Genomic DNA, 22,950 nt, shown 5'->3' on the forward strand with positions numbered 1-22,950 from the left:
GGGGCTGCGTGACTTTAATTCCAGCAAACAGGAGGCAGAGACGTGGGGATTTCAGAGTTTGAGGCCAGCATGATCAACATCGAGTTCTCATTGTACCAGTGATACAACATATCAAAACAAAAAGCAACCTTGGTTTCAAACTCACTATGTAACGTAATCGAAGCTGGCTCTAAAACCCCTTATTCTCCTGTCTCTACCTCCTGAGCGCTGGGATTTAATGCATGCATTGCAGGCTAAAGCAGCACTTTTAAATTAGTGGCTATCAAGTGTAAGTAGATTGTGTTCCAGTGACGACAAGGTGATCTTTGCTCCATCCAGTCCCAGCCAAGTCACGTTGCCCGGACTCTACACCTGGGAAGCTCTAAGGAGCTCTCACACTACAGCAGAGGGTCAAGTGTAGGCTGAGTTCGTCAAGGAGAACATGGTCTGCTATGGCCTCTGGGAAATGTAGTACTGAGCTGGGTCATTTGAGGCGATCCTTGCTGTATTCTGTAAAGATCTCCACCCCACCGCAGATCTGAAACACCTTAAAAGTTTCAGAGGATCCCAGGCCCGAATCTGTGGGAAGTTCCTCCTTAGAAGGCTAATTGTCCGTTCTCTCCCGGAGCGTTCCAACATTCTCTGCTTCCACACTCTGGCATTGAAACTCTCCCAGGGAGTCTAGAGAAGCACGGCCTGCTGGGAAATGTAGTCCACTTTAAAAGCTGAGACACATGGCGGAAGTGGCTGGAGAGAGGTTGTTCCGGATCATCTCAGTGTCCTACCCGACCTAACCGGGTACTGCTGTGGTTGGTATCCGCTGGTCCTTGGAATTCGTAGCCCGTGGGGTCCCAGTTGAGGTGAGTCTGGCTCTGGTTCTATGCATTTTGGGTATGGGGCCTTCCGGTCTTTATTTGTTGGTTGCCGGCTGCCGGCTGCCGGCTGCCGGCTGGCTCTAGGGGACCCACCCGGTTTCCGGGATGGCGCTGGGGGTGAAGAGATCTCCGCAGGGACTACGGCGAGGCAAGTGCGACTCCACAAGCGAGAAGGCTCTCGGAGGGTGTGGATTGTACGGAAGGGTGAGAGCGAGCGTGCGCGAGGTCGTCAGAACATGGGTGATAAGTGTTACCGGATCCTCTAGTCTTCCACCGCTAAGTGTGTGTGTGTGGGGGGGGGGGGGGGGGGGATACCTCTATTTCTAACTGGATGTCAAGTTTACTTGAGAAATTGAAAAAAAGAAAGCTAAATAATAGAGATGATAAGGATATCTGTACCCAAGATAGATCGATTTACCGATCACCGTGACTTTTAAATATAGTCAGAAGTCAGACGGGGTGACCCACATCTGTAATCTCAGCACTCTGGCCGTGAAAGCTGGAAGACAGTTACTGCTCCATAGTGGGTTCCAGGCCGTCGTGAAATCCTGTCTCAGAAATGTATGAGGGTGGAGAAATTATATTTGAAAAAACGTGCCACTGTGGGGCTCCTATTTTTGTGTCACATCCTTAGTTAGCCTTGTTTAGGGACAAACAACAGATTTGAAAAGTCTTAGAGAATCTATAAGGCTCTGTTGACTGCGACTGGAGAAGTCAGAGTTTGGAGTTCAAGATTCAGGGTGAGCCACTTCGCGCTCTAAAAAGAAAACCTCAGCTCCAAGCCTTTAAGGCAGGAGACACACATGCGCACACTGGCTCTCAGTCATTTCCCATCCCCACTCTTCCAGTTTACAGTTAAAACCTGGCCGTCAATGTGGTGGATTTAGGAGGTGGGGACTTTTTGAAGGTAATTACATGGGATTAGTGCCTTGACTTCCTGGAGCTGCTTGTCCCCTAGATGAGAATACAGAACAGTCTCCTTCTGTGGACTAGGAAATAGGTTTGCACTAGACACCAAACCTGTCAGTGCTGAGATGGGGACTTCTCTGCCTCCGTAACTGAGAACAAGTTTGCTGTCTCTAAGCTACCTATTCTCAGATATTTTGTTATAGCAGCTTAAACGGACTAAAATGGAATTTACTCTGAACCTGACCAGTTCCTGCAGAAATTTTCGGCGTTCCTCGAATGTACTTTGCTTTGTGTTTATGATTTCCAGAGAGGAGATCAAGTTCCTCTTTTTTATTTGCATGAGGTAGAGGAAATCAATTCTCAGCACCCACATGGCAGCTCATAACCACCCATACTTCAGTTCCAGGGGATCAGTTCTCTTTTCTGACCTCTCAAGACACCAGGTGTACACATGGTATACAGACACATATGCAAGCAAAACACCAATAAACATAAAATAAATTAATCTTTTAAAAACAATTCTGATCATAAACTCTAAGGCAAATTTTTTGGGGGTTGAAGAAAGGGGAACAAATAGCACTAGTGTTGGGGAAACTCATATTACCCGTAGAAAAGGCATTTTATTGGGTACTTGAAGGGGCCTTGGGCATTATAGACATAGCATAATTTAAAAAATTAAAGACTGAACATAGTGGTGCACACCTTTAATCTCAGTACTCAGGAATGAGAGGCAGTTAGATCTCTGTGAGTTTAAGGTCATCTTGGTCTACATTTTGAGTTTCAGGCCAGCCAGGGCTACACAGTGAGACCTTGTTTCAGAGAGAGAGAGAGAGAGAGAGAGAGAGAGAGAGAAAGAGAGAGAGAGAGACAGGAAGAAGAAGGAGGAGGAGGGGAGGGGAAGAGAAGAGAAGAGAAGAGGAGAAAGTAGATTAAAGGAGTCAGAAAAAAGAAAGGAGAGAGAGAGAGAGAGAAAGTTAAAGGAGTCAGGCATGGGGCAGGCAGAGACAGGCAGATCTCTGAGCTGAAGACCAGCCTGGTCTACTTAGTGAGACCCCATCATTTAAAAAAAGAAAAAAGAAATGTCTACATGTCCATAAGAAGTTTTTTCTATGCATGCTATACATCAATGGCATTTATGCCTGGGAATCTTCTGGGACACCGATGCTGTAGCTTGTGGATTCTACCCTAGTGATAAGGGCATATGGGAATGGTGTAGCTGGAAGTTTCTGTCCCACCTGGTCCTGCAGTTGTTCAGTCCCAAAGAAACACACAGACGCTTATTTGAATTATAAACTGTTTGGCCTATTAGCTCAGGCTTATTATTGACTAGCTCTTACAACTTAAATTAACCCATAATTCTTGTCTATTTTTAGCCACATGGCTTGGTACCTTTTCTCAGTAAAGCAATCTCATCTTGCTTTCTCTGCATCTGGCTGGTGACTGACTCTCTGCCTTTCCTCTTCCCAGAATTCTCCTATTCTGGCCATTGTGCCTATACTTGCTGCCTGGCTACTGGCCAATCATCGTTTTATTAAACTAATACGTGTGATGATTCTTTACAGTGTACAAGAGCAATACCCCACATCTCAATGGCACATTCCTTACCCTATTAATGGGGTGGGAAGGACTTCCTGTGTGGGTCACAGGCCTTTCAAATGGGAGGAATGAGAATCTGTCACCATCCCTACGAGTGTCCCTCAGCAGCATTTCAGTCTCGGTTGTGTCTTCTTAGGTCTTGGGATGTTTGACCTAATTTCTCACTCTCTCTTCCTTCTCCAGCTCTGCCATTTCCCAGAGTGCCCCAAGAGTAGAGAAGCATGGCTATTGTGGATGTCAACACTGTGTTCAAGGTGAGTAGGATTGCTTCTGTCACCTGTCTTCTGGCTGCTGATTCCGGAAATGGAATTGTCACCCTGTTGTCATGGTAACCATGTGAGGTTGAGGTTTGCCAGTGTGATTCTGTTTTCTTCAGTATATGAGAACTACAAGAGACTATATGGGGTTTTTTGTTTTTGTTTTGTTTTTTTTCTTTTTTCATTCAAGCATCTTCTGGGCCATGTAAGGAATATCAATACCTCCTGATTCATGAGTTTACTTCATTTTTCTATTCCTCAATTTCCTTATCTGAAAGTAGAGGAAATAACAGCACTTACTTTAGATCCGTTCTGACTGAATTAATAGGCATGTGGTTGTTAACAGGTACTGACACATAGAATATACCAAATGAGATCATGACTGGATCACGTGCTCAGTCGCCTGAGAGTCAGGAAAAAGGGAAATATAAAGTTGTTCAGGATTGCTGCAAGAGCAAGCCTACCCTAGGCCACCCAGTAAGTTCCAAGCTCACTACTTGAGGTCCTGTCTAAAAATAAGAAAAAAAGGGGCTGGAGAGATGGCTCAGAGGTTAAGAGCATTGCCGGCTCTTCCAAAGGTCCTGAGTTCAATTCCCAGCAACCACATGGTGGCTCACCACTATCTGTAATGGGGTCTGGTGCCCTCTTCTGACCTGCAGACAGACACACAAACAGAATATTGTATACACAATAAATAAATAAATATTTAAAAAAAGAAAAGAAAAATCGGCAAAGAAAAATGTTGGTATATGTTTACAAATAAAGGAAAACACTTTTGCTTTTAAATATGCAGTCTTTATATTTTTATTTTGGTTACTTATTTAATGGGACAGTCTTATTATGTAGTAATTTTTTTAGTCAGGGTCTCATGTAGACCAGGCTGCTTTGAGCTTGGTTTAGAGCCAAGGATGAGCTTGAGCTCATGAGCTTTCTGCTCCCACGTCATTTATTGGTTGCACATCCTTTGATAACCCCCCAGAACAGGTGTATAATTTATTCCTTGTTTTTTTATTCATTAATCCCATCAGAAACCCATTGTCTTTTCTGTTCTGCTTAATAACTTTCCACCTAGAAAACCAAAAATATTTCTTTTAAAATTCATTTATTATTTTTTTAGTTTAAAAAACTTTTCTAGATAGGGTTTCTCTGTGTAAAACAGCCGAAGCTGTCCTGGAACTCAGTCTGTCGACCAGGCTGGCCTTGAACTCACAGATCCACTGCCTTTGCCTCCGGAGCACTGGGATTAAAGGTGAGCACCACCGTGCCAGGCCTGTTTCCCTTTTGACCTCAGTGTACACACATAGGAATTTTAAAAATTAAAATAGATAAAGAATAAGTAACAGTGCAAAGCCGAGAGAAGTTGATTTTGTGGCCGGACAGAGATAAAGATGCGCTAAGACTATCTTTGAGGCATTGAGCTTTTAGGGCTAACTCTGGGAAGGATTGGCGTGAGGGAGGTCTGCACAATTAAGTAATCCTGATGGAGGTGTGGTCTGATTAGTCCCCGTCCTGTCCCTTTCTGGGAGCTGGTGTGCAGAAGTCCTCGGGGTCCTAGGAGACAGATTTATTCTCAGCAGATGGTTACTTTTGTGCCTGATTGGGCCCTGCCCTTAGGGACAGTTGGCTACATCTGGGGGCGGGGGCAGCCCTTAAGCCTATACCATTCCTGAAATCCAAGGTGAGTGCAGGTTTAGGACCAGGACCCAAGACCTTTAGGTGCCTTTAGGGATTCTGGAGGGGACACACAGAAAGATTGCCAGTACAGTGCCTCCACCCTCTTGCATGCTTCAGCCTTGGAAGGAAAGACGAGCAGTGTAGGTGTCCTGGTTTAATCTCAGTGACAGCATGCCTGTTTGCAGAGTTATGAGAGGGACCCAAAGTAGAGGGGACAGAACAAAAGCGAGAAGGGAGTCAGCTTTTGGTTCTCGTGTGGCTACAATGCTTTTTTATTTTCCAAGTGTCTTCTGTGTCTCTTGTCCCCAAGAGTGTGCCCATTGCCATGTTATATGTCCCTATTATTATTTTAGTCATAACCGAAACACCCACAGAATAGTTTTTGGGCTTCCATTTGAGTGTGTTAGGTTCCCAGAACAGGTGGTGCCAGCAGCAGATGGTTTTGTCCTGAGCAGCTGCGTACACTGGACCGCACATTCTCCTGCTGTGCGCCTCTCTGTGGGCCCCAGTGCACTGCCGTGCACCTCTCTGTGGGCCCCAGCGCACTCCTGTGCGCCTCTCTGTGGGCCCCAGCGCACTCCTGTGTGCCTCTCTGTGGGCCCCAGCGCACTGCTGTGTGCCTCTCTGTGGGCCCCAGCGCACTCCTGTGTGCCTCTCTGTGGGCCCAAGGGCACTGCTGTGCGCCTCTCTGTGGGCCCCAGCACACTGCTGTGCGCCTCTCTGTGGGCCCCAGCGCACTGCTGTGCGCCTCTCTGTGGGCCCCAGCGCACTGCTGTGCGCCTCTCTGTGGGCCCCAGTGCACTGCTGTGTGCCTCTCTGTGGGCCCCAGCGCACTGCTGTGTGCCTCTCTGTGGGCCCCAGCGCACTGCTGTGTGCCTCTCTGTGGGCCCCAGTGCACTCCTGGTCTTCTCTCTGGCTCGCTCCTTTTAACCTCAACTGCAGTACCTCGTCTGTGGGTTTGGCTTTCTTGTTTTTTCCTACTTGAGACTGAGTGCCATTCTGTAGCACAGGCTGGTCTGGAACTTGTGTAGCCTAGATGTCCTGGTTAGTGTTCATGTCAATTTGACACAAGCTAGCATCAGAGAGGAGGGACCCTCAATTGAGAAAATACCTACGTAAGATCAGGCTGAAGGCAAGCCAATAGGGCATTTTTTAAATTAGTGATTGGTGCGGAGGGTCTAGCTTGCTGTGGTGGCACCATCTCTGGGCTGGTGGTCCTGGGTTCTATAAGAAAGCAGAAAACCATGGGGAGCAAGCCAGTAAGCATCACCCCTCTGTGGCCTCTGCATCTCCTACTGCTTCTTGGTACCATCCTATTTAAGTTCCTTCCCTGACTTTCCTCAGTGATGAATGGTACCTTGGAAGCATAAGGGGCATACACTTCTTTCTCCTCAAGTTACTTTTGGCTGGGATGTTTTATCACAGTATAACCCTAACTAAGACCCAGGCTAGCCCTGAATTTCTAGCTGTCCTTCCCAGTGCTGGGATTACGGGAGTGAACTACTTGTCTGGATAGACTGGAGTGATTCTTTGGTTGAATTTGCACAACTAAGAGAAGCAGTTATCCTCATACTTGTGAATTTACCCTCAAAAGAATGCAGAAAAGGGGCCTGGAGAGATGGCTCAGTTGTTAAGAGCACTGGCTGCTCTTCTGGAGGACCTGGGTTCAATACCCAGGGCCCACATGGCAGCTCACAACTGTTTATAACTCCAGTTCCAGGGGATCTGACACCTTTACTCCAATGCACACAAAATAAATAGGTTAAATAAGTTAAAAGAAAAAAAAAGAATGTGGGCCAGGAAAGAGAAGTTTGCCAAGGGTGAAGTCTAAAGTCTGCATTGTGTCCCCTTGGTGGAAGTCTGGAGACATGCTTAGTTCTCCTAGCCATGGTATGAGACAATGTATAGCAAGTATGACCAGCAAGCAACGCTTAACAAATGCTCTTCGTCTGGGGTTTTTTGCTGGCCTACCCATGGTGGCTACAACTCATCTTTGTTATTGATTCTCCAGCCTCCTAAAGGTCAAGCTGGCCCAGCCCAAGGCCTCAGTCGGGCATACAGAAAAGAAATACCTCATCAGGCAGGACATCCAGGGGCTCAGAAATAGTTTCTCAGGAGCCAAAGGCCAATGCTTTGAAATGTTCAGTTTCCCTGTGCTGGGAGGGGACGTCTTGCCCTGGAAAAGCCTTGAAAAGGCAGTCTTAACGTTCGCCTGAAATGGTTTCCTTTGATCTTGTCTGTGTGCTCTTCGTCCAGGAGCTGGTGGTGTTCAGGGATGTGGCTGTGGAGTTCTGTAAGGAGGAGTGGGAGTGCCTGGGCCCTGAGCAGAGGTCTTTATACAGAGATGTGATGCTGGAGACCTACAGCAACTTTGTGTCACTAGGTAAGGCCGTCTGTTTCTCATAATCCAGAAGATGTTTCCCTTAATGCTAGAGATGAAGATCTGTGGAGAGGAAAGTCTGCCGCATGCAGGACTTAACTGGTGAGCTTTTTCTTCATTTCCAAAGCCACCACTTAATAGCTGGTAAATAGCTTTCTTTGAATTCCTTTGATACGCTATATACATACTTTCTCATAATTTTAATTTTCATCGGTGATCTCTGCAAGCAACAATTGTTTAGTAATTGCTTGCTAAACAGCAACTTTTTTATTCATTTGTTTTAAATCACAATCATCCTGAAGATCCGAAATTTGTTTTCAGTTAAACTAATTATGTAACAAATGCTGTTGCCTGTTGTTGTCTGTTTCTGTATTTGTTTTTAACATTCTCTTTCTCTGAGTAGGACTTGCCATTTCTAAGCCTTTAGTAATTTCACTGCTGGAGCAAGGCAAAGAACCGTGGATGGTGGAGCAAGCAGGATGGTATCCAGGTGCGTAAGGATGTTGGGAGCAGCTGGGGTGCTTTTGGGGAAAGCCACACCAGTCATGGAGCCACAGGGATTGTCCTTTCCTGCAGTGTGCAGAGTCCTGCTGTGAGACCAGTGTTCTGGAAGAAATAGTTTGAGATAGGGAGAGGACCAGCAGCTTGCTTTTTCTTTATCTTTTCTTTTTTTTTTTTCTACTTTTTTTGTTTGTATGTTTGGTTTTTTTGTTTATTTTTGGTTTTGGTTTTTGGTTTTTGATTTTTCAAGACAGGGTTTCTCTGTGTCACAGCCCTGGCTTTCCTGGAACTAGCTCTTTTAGACCAGGCTGACCTCAAGCTCACAGAGATCTGCCTGCCACTGCCTCCCAAGTGCTGGGGTTAAAGGCTTGTGCCACCACCGCCCAGGTTTTTTGTCTACTTTTATTTTGAGTGTGTGTGTGTGTGTGCGTGCGTGGGAGTGGGTTCTCTCATTGTACCATGTGGTTCGCCAGGATCAAAATCAGGTCTTCAGGCTTGACAGCAAACCCTTAGCTGGCTGTGCCATCTCACTGCATTTAGCCATTGCTGATGTCATCATTACAAAAATTAGACAGTTTTATTTTATTTATTAATAATGTTGCCCAGTACTATGTGTAATTTTGTTGTCTTGATTGACTGTTTGGAGGAGTCTGACTGTGTATGTTATGGGAGATAATTGGAGCATCTGCAGCTGTGATTGTAGGATTGTCATTTCTTATTTCTGTTTTCCCTTATGAATTGTGAGACTTTGTTATCATAGAATTATATAACTGTGATTGCCAGACAGATGAGTATGACCTTTAATTGCTTTGATAAAATTGTCTTTGACAGTGTGGATTATCATGAAGTCTATTTTATCTGATATTACTGTAATCATTCCAGGGTTACCTATGCTATTTAATTTTTAAAATCCTTGTTATTTTGTTTTATAAACACTGGGACAAATGGCTGACGTGCGCCTATTTAACATATCGAAGTGGACCTGGCTATCAGTGTAATCTGCTTGGTTGGTCTGTCACCCGGATACCCTGTCCCTTTAAGAGACAAGCCCCACCTACTCCCAACCTCCCCCTTCCATCAAGGCAAGCAACTCTCTCTCTGTCTTTCTCTCTCTCTCTCTTTCTCCCTCCTTCTTCTGGAGAGGTAGCTTCTGCCTTTCTTCTTGCCCCCTTCTCCCATTATCCCATTCCCATTCCCTTTCCCCTCTATAACCCACTAAATAAACTCTATACCCAAACTCTCTCTGCATGGCATATCTATCTATCTATCATCTGTCTCCCGCTGAGGCCTCAGGCCACCCGCCAGGGGACCCACCAAGGCCTCAGGTGACTGACCACCACCCCTCTTGGGACCTCCCCCATCCCGAGGAGCAGTCACGTCCTTTCCTTTCCTTTTTATTTCTTTTTTCATCCATTTGCTGCTGAAGCCCAAGAGTGTCATAAATGAACTCCCTTCTAGGGAACTCAGCCTCTCTGAACCAAGCTGTTGATCTGACTCTCCTGGGGTATGTACTGATCATTTGTTTCTGCTGGCTTCTGCCGCCCACCAAATTCAATTCTAGAGTTCCATCTCTTTAGCTACTTCTCCCTTCCACCTTTGTAATGGTCTGTCCTGTCCCTTTAAAAGACAAGCCACGCCCACTCCCTCCCCTGTCTACCAAGGCAAGCTGATCTTCAGCTTCCAGCCTGAGTCACTTCCTTTCCGTCTCATTCTTGAAGAGGTAACTTCTGTCTTTCCCTTCTCCCCACTTCTTCCCTTCCCCCTTCTCTGTTTCTCTCTTTTTCTCTCTTTCTGCCTCTCTTTCTCTCTGTTCTTCCTCTTTTCCCCTTCCCTTCCATAACCCACTAAATAAATATCCAACTTCACTCTGCATGGCATGCCTATCCATGTTTTTGTCTCTCGCCCACCATGTGGTGATGTGGGAGTGTCATATATCAGTCTGTTGATTTCATTGGTTAAGCAATAAAGAAACTGCTTGGCTGGCCCTCATAGGTTAAAACATAGGTAAGTGGAGTAAACAGAACAGAATTCTGGGAGAAAGAAGCTGAGTCAAGGAGTCGCCATGATTCTCCCACTCCAGGCAGACGCAGGTTAAGCCAGCTCTTGGGCTACACAGATTATAAGAAATGGGCTAGTCCAGGTGCGAGAGTTAGCCAAGAAGAGGCTAGATAGAAATGGGCCAAGCAGTGTTTAAAAGAATACAGTTTCCGTGTAATTATTTCGGGTAAAGCTAGCCGGGTGGCGGGACACAGCCCACCGCTCATATTTCAACAATGTGGTTCTCTACCCAGGACCAACTGCCTTCAGAGACCTGCGGTGTGGTCTTGTGGCGTGTCTGTCCATCTCAGTCTCTCACCCACCATGCGGCTCCTTGCCTGGGATTTGCTGCCCTTCATGGCCTGCCGTGGTTTCAGGACCCGCTGCCTGCCATCACTTGGGGACCTGCAGTGTTTCTGCCTCTGCGCCTCGCAGAGAACCTGCAGCATTTTACTTAAACCATAATATTGGTGCCATGACTTGGCCAGGCTCTCTACGAATGAATCTGCAACATTTTACTTAAACCATAACAACCTTATCTAACCATCTCTCTTCACTGACTCAATAAGTATTCTCTTTCCCTGTTGTACCCTTTTGGGGTGCCCACCATGTAGGCATCTCGTTGCTAAGCCCTTTGGGCCACCCACCATATGGGCCCTGCTGTGCCCTTTGGGGCCCCACATGTGTGCAACCCTACTTACTAAAACACTTGCACGTCTACAGCTATTTTCTCCTCTGCCTGCTCTAACCTCTCATTTCTCCCCTTCTACTGGGTAAGTGTCACTATGGAGTTTCCTGCTTTGTCTACTGTCTAGGACCAGCTTCGACAAAAAAAATCACTTACCAGGGTAGGGACATGGGGATTAGGAAAATTAGTAAAGGGAATTTAGATGTGAATGAAAATAATAAAACAGAAAACATAGGATAGTACGGGAGGGAGTTCCAGTGAATGCTGAAATTGCATGCATTTAATTTCCATTTGCTTAAAATACCCCTAACCTCAAAAGGAAGGAGTAAGATAAAAAACTTTATTAACAAGAGGCAAGGAATTGAGCAGGTCAGTTGAAGGTTGCAGGCTACATTCATAGTAACATTCTGTTACTAGAACAAGATAAGTAACGCTCACACCCTAACCAAAACATTCTGTAGGCAAACTACTCCCTGGGTAGAATCCATAGTTATCTCCATGAGAGAGTAGGAACTTAGTTGGATCCTTAGACTTTTGTTTGAGGTAGAAACAGGTCTACTTCTCTATTCCTGAAATACAAGGTTGAATATTAGCCACACTTGTTAACAGAGAGCAGAACTCTCTGATCTAAATCTATATGGGACCTTTGTCTGAGGTAGAAACAAACAATAACCTTGAAGGACTAGAAGTAAGTTCCAACTCTCTGACTTTTGGTCAGGGTGGAATGGCAACAACTTTGAGCAAGGTGGATCTCTGACCTTCAGACCAGGTGGAAATAGGCTCACATTTTTGGGCCTCCACAGTCCACTTTTACTACAGAAGTCACAGTGGTGTGTCAGGAAGCTGCTTCTTGCCATACTGGGCCCCCATCATATGGAAAGGGACGCCACTCTGTGATTTGGGACATTTCTCTCCAACAAGTCTCTCTGTCTGCTTGGGGATGCTCCAGTTGAAATTTGACTGAAATTCTTGTTACCAGACATTTACCCCTTCTCCCTCATGGCTTCTCTCAGCTTCTTCCTGGACAGTCTTCCTCTCTCCCTAGGAGTTTCCAGGTCAGCTTTCATATATTAAATAGACACCTCTGCCATTTGTTCCAGGGTTTGAGACTTAACAGTGTACATGTGCACTTTAGGGTGCATTGGTGAGGAGTATGTTCTGCTCTTCAGCTGTGATCTGGGACTGAACTCAGATTGTCAGGTTTGCACCTTTATTCGCTGAGCCGTTGCTGTAAAAGGAGTGGCGGGCCACTTCCCTGGGCCCAGCTCCCGGCTAGCTTTACCCGAAATAATTACATGGAAATTGTATTCATTTAAACACTGCCTGGCCCATTATATCTAGCCTCTACTGGCTAACTCTCACATCTTGATTAACACATTTCTATAAATGTGTATCGCCACTTGACTGTACGGTATGGCATGAGTCTAACCACCGTCCGTGTTGGGTAGGAGAAGCATGGCGTCTGCGTGACTCTGCTTTCTTTCTCCCAACATTCTGTTTGGTCTATTCCACCTATCTAAGCTGCTGTCCTATCAAAAGGCCAAGGCAGTCTCTTTATTTAACCAATGAAAGTAACACATAGACAGAAGACCCTCCTACACCATTTCCCCTTTTTCTGTTTTTGGATTTTTCGAGACAGGGTTTCTCCGTAGCTTTTGGTTCCTGTCCTGGAACTAGCTCTTGTAGACCAGGCTGGCCTCGAACTCACAGAGATCCGCCTGCCTCCGCCTCCCGAGTGCTGGGATTAAAGGCGTGCGCCACCACCGCCCGGCTTCCCTTTTTCTGTTTAAACAAAAAAAGAAAGGCTTTCATTTTAACATAGTAAAATTACATATAACAAAACAGTTATCAAGCAAGAGTTAGTCACAATATTTATATCTATTTTATCTTTTATCATAACAAAGGAAAACTATAACTAACCATTCTTCAACTCCATCAAAGACTTCAGAAGGATATAATATTACCTAAGTAAATGAGAAGTAAGCAACTTCCAAAACTCTAGAAATGACAGAGACATCTTGCTGCCTGGACAGTCACTCAAAGTTTTTCTGTACCGTTGGGGCATCCATCTTCAGCCTACAGGCCCATAGTATCCAGCAGACTTTTCCATGAAGCAAGAAATTTCAAAGACAGTTCAGTCACTTTCTTCTGTGTCCTGCAGAATGTCTCACAGACTCTTTCATGAAACAGGCACCCTAAAGGATCATCTCACCTTTAGGCAAGTTCAGCAGTTCTCTCTCTGCAGGTTCTTTGTGTCCAGTTTATGCAAAAGTCCAGGCAAGAGCAGTTTCTTGCACAAATGGCTAGCAAACTCCATAAGGAGCCTCTTCAATGCCCATCTTTCTCTTGAAGTAGCTGGTGCTGCCAGGAGCACACGTGTCTCATTGTCATGAAAAGCCCTAAGTTATTAAAACATTAAATGCCATATTCTATAGTCTTTGAAAGATATGATGAATGCCTATCAAACCGAAATATATCTCTACATATCTGGAAAATCTAACTAACATGACTACAAGCTTGACTATTATTGATGATTATCCATTAACCTATATTTCTTAATTATACATTACATTTTTTAAATGAACTACACAATCACAATACCTTAATCAAGAGCAGAAATATACATATAACAAGATTGACCTTATATTAGTATCAGTAAACCAAGATTCATATCAATCCAAATTATTCATATATATATATCATATATATATATATATCATATATATATATCATATATATATATATCATATCCCCCTTTAAATGTAAAAACATTTATAAACAATATTTGGGAATATGGGCACAGTTTTTTCTCTCCAAACTGCTTCCTGCTGTATGGGGGCGCTGTTATTCAGGTCTTTCATGGTATATCCTGTTTGCTAGGTTCCTCTCAGTTGGCAGTTGAGTGAAGTAATTTTTTGAGGGTATTCACAGTAACCTTTCAGGAAGGTGTGGTCTGTCATACCATATTGGGATAGAAGCAATCCACAGGGTCTCATCCTCTGTAAAAACAAAAGAAGACCCTCTCCAAAGCATCATATCCTTAGACCCAAATTTGGAAGTCATGATACCTTTAGAACATACATGTTGGATCAGCTTAGCAGCCCACACAGTGAAATGTCTCTTTGTGTTTAGATCCTTCACAGTCAAAAAGTTCAAAGAAAATACAATATACAGAATCCAAACTCTCTGTGAATTTTCCATTTTTACATGGCTTATTTTTTCTTATTTCTTTTAATTATAACTATCTGTACTCTGTCTCTGCCTCCCCAGTGCTCAGGTTTAAGGCATTCCCCACCAGTCACCCATTTCTAATGTAGAGTTTCATGTCTTCTAGTACTAAATATGTATTTTCCTTTCAGATTTGCTGTCTGTAAATGAAACGAAGAATTTATCTCTAGAGTGTGGCATCTTTGGAAAGGAATCATTGAAATGGAAAATAATAGAAAGAGTCGGTAATTCTTGCCTTGAGGAATCTAGTTTTGGAAATGACTGGAGATGCAAGGGACTCCTTGAGGTACAAGCGGAATCCACAGAGGAGTGTGTTGAGAGAGTGGCAGCTCCGTTGGAAAAGATGCCAGCCGAATTCATTCAGCCTGCACCCATCGCTCTGAGTGAAATGACTCACTCTGAAACAAAACACTATCAACAGGAGGCAGGCGAATCCATTACTCAGCAGGTAAGAGTTCCTGCCAGTGACAAACTTAACGAAGTGTATGAGAATTCGTTTGTCTACTACACGGATCAGATGAAGCATCAGCAGGACTTTGCTGGCGAGAAGTGTGATGAGTTGAAGGAGTGCAGCAGAGGATTTGCCTATGACTTCCATCTTGCCCCATATCAGATCAATAAGAAGCCCTATCAGTGTGAGATCTGTGGCAAGATCTTTGAAAAGCATGCTTACCTTGTTCAACATAATCGCTTTCACACTGGCGAAAAGCCCTGTGAATGCAAGGAATGTGGGAAAGCCTTCACTAACTGCTCCCTGCTCGTCCAGCACCAGAGAGTTCACACGGATGAGAAGCCCTATGAGTGCAAGCACTGTGGGAAGGCCTTCCTCTACTTCTCTACATTTTTTCAACATCAGAGAACACACACCAATGAGAAGCCTTACGAGTGTCACAAATGTCAGAAGGCCTTTAACAAGAGTGCAAACCTTACCAGACATCAAAGAATTCACAGCGGTGAGAAACCCTATGAGTGTAACTTATGTGGAAAGACTTTTACTTGGGCTTCCAACTTGAATGATCACCAGAAAATTCACACTGGTGAAAAACCTTATGAGTGTAACTATTGTGAAAAAGCCTTTCTCTGTCATTCAGCATTCATGAAACACTATAGAACTCACACAAATGAGAAGCCCTATGAGTGTCAGGAGTGTATGAAGGCCTTTAGGCAGAAAGCACATCTCATCCAACACCAGAGAGTCCACACTGGCGAGAAACCTTATGAGTGTAAGGAGTGTGGGAAGGCCTTCGCTTGTCCGTCATACTTTAATAGACATCAGAGAATTCACACTGGGGAGAGGCCTTATGAATGTAAAGAGTGTGGAAAGGCTTTTATCGATTGTAAAACTCTTATTCTACACCAGAGGATCCACACTGGGGAGAAACCCTTTCAATGCCAGCAGTGCAGCAAGGCCTTTAGACAGAGGTCCCACCTTACGCAGCATCAAAGAATCCATACTGGCGAGAAGCCCTATGAATGCAAGGAGTGTGGACAGGCCTTTACTCGGCTCCTGCAGGTGAAGAAGCACCAGAGAATACACACAATGGGAGAAATTCTATGTATTTGAATACTGCCCTTTATTTGTTCAACATCTTCATGTATATATGGAAGAAAAATGTTGATAAGATCAGAAATATGGGAAACACCCGTAGGTGTCCCTCAGCTACCCTGACCCTGCTGAGAAAAGCCTGGAAGTGAGGCGTATGGAGCCTCTTAACATTGTGTAATTTATACTATGGTGATTAGGACAGGAAGCCCTCGTTTTTTTCAGCTATTCGATACCGAATAAGAGTTTGTAAGAGAAGACCATCTGATAACTACTTTTTTTTGCTTTATAACCTACAATTTATTGAACATTAATACACATAGGAAAAATAAAAATTAAATTATGACTAGAAATACTAATTCTATTACCAGTAAAAGGGTTACATTTAATTATAGCTATAGAAAATGCCACATAGAGAATGATTGCGTGGGCCTTCTTGGTGTAGACGCTATCCCGTGCATCATTTGCCACCTGTATTTTATTATTAGCTAACTTCTGCACTTCAGATTGCTGCCTGTTAGTCAGTAGTAAGGCTCTTGTGAGGACTGAATGAATTTAGTAGAGGGAACTTTGGCATAGTCAGTAGCATGGAGGAAGGATTAGGAAATGTTAGGAACCATCTATTTGCCATAGTCTTCGTTATTATTAGTAGAATGTTCATGTGCATTTTATTAATGCCATCTCCTGTCAGCTTGTCCCATAGCAAAGCTCTCATGGTGAGTTTTGGCAACAATGGTCGGACTAGAACATGATGAGCAGCTTTTCACCCCATCTTCAGTTGAACCAGGCAGTTGACTCTGGCGCGGCCGCCAGGACTCACTGCATTTAGCCGGAAGGTGGGCTCAAAGTGTCCTCCGTAGCAGAAACTGTGAGTTTACTTATACAGGACAGATGGGTTTGCACAGGATGGGAAGTGGAACACATTTGCAATCTATAACCATCACCATGTAACTTCTGGATTACGCGAAAAATTCAGCCTGAAAATACAGCTTGCTTCAGTGTGGAAGATAGGCAGCTCTACATAATAAAACATGATGTGGCTCATTTGCATAAATGCTATAAAATATTCAATAAAAAATCAATAAATTCTAGAGTTGACAGCAGAAGTAGATATTATTACAATAATTGATTACTTAATTTAAAGGAGTTTAAGAAAATCAGTAAAATCGGTAACTGGACCTTAACAGTTTTTCCCAAACCATCTGATACGTTAACTGGATTTTCCAGGTCCTAAGGAGACATTTGGAAGACACAGATTTAACAGTCAGGGCTAATGGGAAGGAAGCAGAACATTTGCAGGCAGAAATATTGTCGGTTGGCTTTGGTGGGTTTTATTTCAAGACAGCGTCTCTCATAATCCTGTGGCAATCCTGCTTTAAAACACTGAGTGCTGGGGTTAGCAGTATGTGCCCCCACACTGCCTTGAACTCAGTCGGGAGCCACTGAACCGTTCCCAGCCCTCTATTTTCTGAGGCCTGGTCTTGCTAAACTGCCAAGGCAGGCCTTGAGCTCATCTCCTTGCACTGGCCTCTGACAGCTGGGATTACAGACATCTGCCACCGGGTACAGCTAGAAAGGGTTACTCCTATGAAATAATTTGTTCAGTGTTATTTGACTTAAATTTGAAATGTTTAACTTTTGATGACTATATATAAATTTTTCAGACGGATTCACAGACGCATAGAATCAAACCAGTATACTCTTAAAAAGTAGGAAAATGGTTGTGTTCCCGTAAGTGGAGCCTGTGACACTGTTCAAGAAAGCTGTTGTTTGCCATAGGATCATGTGGCCCAGGCTGCGGCTTCCCCGGTGCTGTCGTACCAGATAGCAGGGACATTTGAAACAGATTGTCAACATAATACCTTTGCCAGTCCATCGTTTTCGTAAGGTGATCTGTCTTAACCGAGTATGTTGGTGCACTCATGTAATCCCAGCGCTGGGAAGGTGGGTGTAGAAAATCAGGATTGTTCAAGGCTAACCTGGGCCACATGAGACCCTGTCTATGTTAGAATCATAGAAGGTAGCTGAGAAAAGCAGAAGCAACCAGTAATCAAAATAAGACCGCAGACAAAGACCGGTGAACCTAGAAGGAGCCAGTGGGAAGTTGTGCGGTAGGATGGTAGACATTGTATCAGTAATTCCAAAAGCTATTTGAATAGGCTGATTACTATAGTTGGAAGAAAGGTTTTTCTTATTTAAATGAAAGACTAGGTTGCTGTGGGACGTTTGGAATTGTACCCCTCGGGAGCTGAAGATAAGATTGCTGTTGTTTCAGACTAGCTTGGGGTACATAGAAAAACCCCACCTCAAAAATAAATAGATAAGACAATGCTACAAAAGGATTGAAATTAAAGGATGGGGAGAGAAACCCATGCTGTTGAGATATTAACCAAAGAAATCACACAAGGAAGAGCTGAAGAACAAAAATGATTTACCAAAAAAAAGAAAAAGAAAATGGAAAAAATGACATAGTGTTCAAAGATTCATCTCATTAAAAGGATTGAATGTTTTTATTTGTAACTAATAGCACAGCCTCCATAAATAAAAAGCAAAGGTTAAACTACAAAGAGAAAAGACAGCTTGGATTTTAACGTGCCTGTCTAGAACATTTGGACAAATAGCAATGAAAGGCTTAGCGGACATACCTGGACTCCAAATTTGCAAAATACTCTTATATAAGAAATTATTTTCTGTGTCTTGAACTTCAAGTCTGAATAAGTCTCAGTTGGTTCAAATTACATACAATGCCTTCTTGCATAGGCCCAGAGATGTCTCTCCATTATCTTTGGAAATATACTTTTAAATAACTTCAAAGTAACCACTAGTTAGAACTTGATGAGCTGAGGGGAAATACTTCCCCTCGGATAACCTAGGGAATGCGAGGGTCAGGTCCAGAAAACTGAGGTCAGTGAGAAATTCACTGTCTCAAGGTGTTGGAGAGTTTTAAAAGATGAAAGAGGAAGAATAGGTTGAAAGCAGCAATTCACTGGGAGGCAAGCATCCATATAACTTGTTAAGCAGCTGACATATTCTGGGGTGATCTTTAGCTGTTAAGGAATTGTCGAAGCCAGGTGTGGTGTTACACATCTTTAGCCCTAGACTTCAGGAAGCAGAGGCTAGATGGTCTCTGAGTTCCAGGTCAGCCTGGTCTACACAGTGAGACCCTCCCTGCGTTGGGGGGTGGTGAGAGGGGAGGTAAGGGTGTGAGGGGTTTGGAGCCTGCATTCCAGCACTCAGGAGTGGAAGGCCAGGGACAGCCTTGGCTACACAGTGAGACTCCTTCCCCTCAGCACTGAAACTAAATCCTTTACATTATTGAAGAATACGTCCGTTAGTGTTTCTAAGTGTAGAAAGTGGAATATATTAGGGAATAAAGACTAACTTCCTTGCTCATGGTCCTTGTCTGTGTAGTGTTATTGTTTGGCCTCCCCACAGTTAACTGAATCAGTCCCTCACTGAGGTACATAGTCTTCTCCCCTTTGAAATACAGAATGAGGTGACTGTCGTTGTACATATTAGCTTCTATGTGCAGGTGTCTAGGAAAGCTCCACCCCTGGGTTGCCTTTGCTGTTTTGAGTACATGTGCATTTACAAAAGGCCAATAGCAGTTGGTTCTTTCTCGGATGTTGTATGGCTCCCTTTCCTCTGCCTTTGCTGACACCTTATTAAAGTCTGATTTGCCATTCTGTTAAGTGAAATGTAATGACATTTTTAATTTGCATTTTTCTGCTGAATGTAATTTGCTTTTAATGCCATTCTTTCATATTTTCAAATACTGCATTTTCTGTGAACTGTCTTAATACTATTTTCTGGTGAACGATTGTTTTCCTGCTGGCTGTGTAATACTTATGACCGTTTTCTCTAGTTTGTGGTTACATTAGTTTTTTTTTTGTTTGTTTTTTAATGTCAGATTTGGGTTTGTAAATGTAGCCAATTCATGATTGGAAGAGATCTGTTTTGGTGGTGATGCTTGTAAGTCATTTTTCATCCCAGTATATTTTCAAAAGGTCCCTTGCTTTCCTCTTATGGTTGATGTTATGATTTACAATGTAAATACTGCAGCTTGGGTATGCGGAGGTTGGCAGGGCATCATGTCCCTCTTCGTGGATGGCGACGTGGATGTCTCAGCACTCGGTCCTGTCAGTTTTAACACAAACAAGCTGTGTTCCTAGATTTTTGGACTTAACTCCCCAACTTTAAATGCTGTTTTTATTTTGAGATAAGTCTTGCCTAGGTTGGCCTTCATGTCCTGACCCTCCCATCGGCTTCCTACATGCTGGAATTATAGGTGCATGCCCACATCCAGTTGGACCTCTGCCCAGCTGATCTGTTCCCCCATTCCTCTCCTCTGCTCCCTTTAATCCCAGAACTCAGAATGCAGAGGCAGGAAGATCTCTGAATCTAAGGCTAGCTTGGCCTACATAGAGTTCCAGGCCAGCCAGGACTGCACAGGGAGACTGTATGTGGCCTGTGCATGTGAGCACGGGTGCTTTGGAGACTTCTGTGGAGCCAAGGCATCAGATCGCCTGTGGAGGAGTTGAGGTGGTTCTGAGGCACTGGGTGTTAGGAACCTGAAACCTCACCCAGGTCCTCTGCAAGAGCAGCGCACACTCTTACTCACTGAGCCAGCTCTCCAGCCCCTCTTTCCTTTAGAAATACGGCCTTGCAATGGAGTCCTGTCTGACCCAGGGCCTGTGACAGTCCTCCCTCTGCCTCTAGAGTGTTGTAATTAACAGTCACCTATCTTGGATCTGTTTCTTGGCTTTTATGGCCTGATGATCTCCCTTTCTTTTCTTGCTTTTAATCAGAGGCAGGTGGATCTTCTGAGTACAAGGCCAGCCTGATCTACAGGGTGAGTTCTAGGGCAGTCAGGGCTACATAATGACTCTGTCTCCAAACATAAAATTGCTTAAAGTGTTTTGGTACTTGGTAAGCTCTTTGTGTAGCTGAGGATGGCCTTGAATGTGTCCCAGTTTAATTACAAGCATGTACCACCATGCCCCGTGGGGAAGTGGCTTAAAATGTGTTATTGAACATAATAAATATTTGACAACTATTATGGTTTAAATTTTCCTCATTTGGGGGACTTGGGGCAATTGTCAGTAAAGTGCTTGCCAAACAAGGATTCAGACCTGGATTTTGATCCCAGCACTCACATCAAATACCAAGGAGAAGCAGTGTGCTTCCGTGGCTACATTGTGGGGGAGGGAGGAAGAAGAGGTGGGGAGATAGACAGTTCTTGGGGCTTCCACAGCCAGCCAGTCTAGCTCAATCAGCAAGTTCCGTATGTAGGAGAGATCCTGCCTCAAAAAGTAAGGCAGAAAGTAGTTGACAAAGAGACCCAGGCTGCCCTCGACCTACAGGACCCTTCTGTCTCATCCTGAGTGCTGAGGTTTTGGACATGGGCCACCACAGCCATCTTCAAGTTATGTCCTTCAAAAATGTGAACTTTTAAATGAAGAATTTCTTACTCTGGAGCTGACTAGCCTTGATCATGCCTTCAGAACTCTCCATGCCGATACCTGGATGAGCATGACTGACCTGTGGATGGAGGAGAAGCCCTAAAAGTTGGTGCATGCTTACATGTCTTAAGTATGTTGTTAGTTTTAACTGTCAACTTGACACTTAGAATCAACTTCAACGAAAGTCTTTCTGAGGAATTGCTTAAATCAGGTTGGCCTGCTGTCTAGTGGGTTGTGTTGGTTAATTGGTGTAGAGCGACCCAGCCCACTGTGGGCGGCACCATTCCATAGCCTGGGCGCTGAGTTATGTTTTAAAAGTAAAGAGAGCTGGCAGACAAGCAACAGTCCGTGCATTTATTCTGTTTTCATGTGGATGCGATGCTTTAAGTTCCCACCTTGGACCCCCATATCTATGATGGATTTATAAGCTGAAGAAATCCCTTTCTCCCCTACGTTGCTTTTTGTCAGTCTTACCACAGCAACAGGTCATCCCCATCACAAAGCCGTGCATCTTATTCAACTTTTCCAGTCACAGAGCAGATTCAGTTAGACTGTTGTATGTAAGAAGAGAGGTCAGATTGCTGTATACTCTGCCATTCGCAAGCAGCTCACGAAACAGCATATTTTACCAACTATATAGTCTCATCACATACTGCAAATAAAACAAGTACCGAGTCGAACTGGATCGGGTTCCTAGTCCTACAAAAAGAAAGCAGCTGGGAGGTTGTGGCGCACGCCTTTAGTCCCAGGACTTGGGAAGCAAAGGCAGGGGCATCTTTTTGGGTTCAAGGCCAACCTTGTCTGCAGAGTGAGTTCCAGGACAGCCAGGGCTACACAGTAAAACCCCTGTCTCAAAAACGAGAGAGAGAGAGAGAGAGAGAGAGAGAGAGAGAGAGAGAGAAAGGAAGGCGGGGCGGGGGGGGGGGACACACCAGTGGCTAGAGATGGAACGCAGTAGCTTGCTTGCTTAGGATACACAAAAGCCTGGCTGATTTGCCCTTCACAAACCGTACAGTGGTGCACAGCTGAACTCCTGGCACTCTGGAGATGGGAAGCAAGAAGATCACAAACCAAGGTGGGAAACTGGAGCTTTGTGCCTGGGGTCACCTAAAGCTTACCAAGCTGTCATCACAAAGCAGATGAGGTCATAGCTCAGTGACAATGACCTGGGTATGACAAGGCTCTGTATGTCAGCCTCCCCTAGACCCAAAGGTAGGTAGGTGCCTTTTCTAACTACTTAGGACTCTGAGTAGGATCATCAGTGGAGGCAGAGGCCAGCCAGGACAAAGACCCTGTGTCAGTTTAATGTCATGAGAGACCAGTAGCGAATATGCAGATCTTGTCAGCAGTTCAATTTGAACACTGGCTATGTATTGTCTGTAACAATTTTACATTTGTAGGTTTTTTGCTGCTTGAGACAGTTGCACAAAGCTGCCAATGCAGGCCTTGAACTTGTAATTCTCCTGCCTCCACCTCCGCCTCTGGAGTTTTTTAAATTATGAAGCTGCATCATCCTTAGCATGGATGTCTTTTTCCTGCTTTCCCAATGCTGGGGATTGGACCATCTAGCCTTTCACCTGCTACCCAAGCATTCTACCATTGGCCTAGCCCACTACTTTCAGACGGGGTCTTGCTTTGCATGTAGCCCAGGTTGGAATTCAGTAGTCCAGGCTCACCTCAACAATCCTCCTGCTTTAAACTTTCTCAGGTTGTTTGACCTACATGGACTCAAACACATACATAGACACACCATACCCAAGGTGAATGAATATAATTAAATTGTCTTGTTTTCCATACTTTTGGCTAGGACATTGAAAGTAC

The 22,950-nt window shown here is 44.3% G+C and overlaps 1 protein-coding gene across 1 annotated transcript; it reads left to right on the top strand.

Moving 5' to 3' along the window:
* The first annotated feature begins 717 nt into the window (after positions 1–717).
* LOC121449648 (zinc finger protein OZF-like) lies at positions 718–20,804 on the top strand. Its single transcript, XM_041654241.1, has 5 exons — positions 718–839; positions 3,543–3,613; positions 7,547–7,673; positions 8,074–8,160; positions 14,256–20,804. The coding sequence occupies exons 2-5, from the start codon at positions 3,581–3,583 to the stop codon at positions 15,686–15,688; spliced, it is 1,680 nt and encodes a 559-aa protein (XP_041510175.1). The 5' UTR covers positions 718–839; positions 3,543–3,580; the 3' UTR covers positions 15,689–20,804.
* The last annotated feature ends 2,146 nt before the right edge of the window (positions 20,805–22,950 follow it).

This window comes from Microtus oregoni, unplaced genomic scaffold (genome assembly GCF_018167655.1).
Source record: "Microtus oregoni isolate MIOR12 unplaced genomic scaffold, Mior012 000006F_ref0000085, whole genome shotgun sequence".
NCBI classification, from domain to species: Eukaryota; Metazoa; Chordata; class Mammalia; order Rodentia; family Cricetidae; genus Microtus; species Microtus oregoni.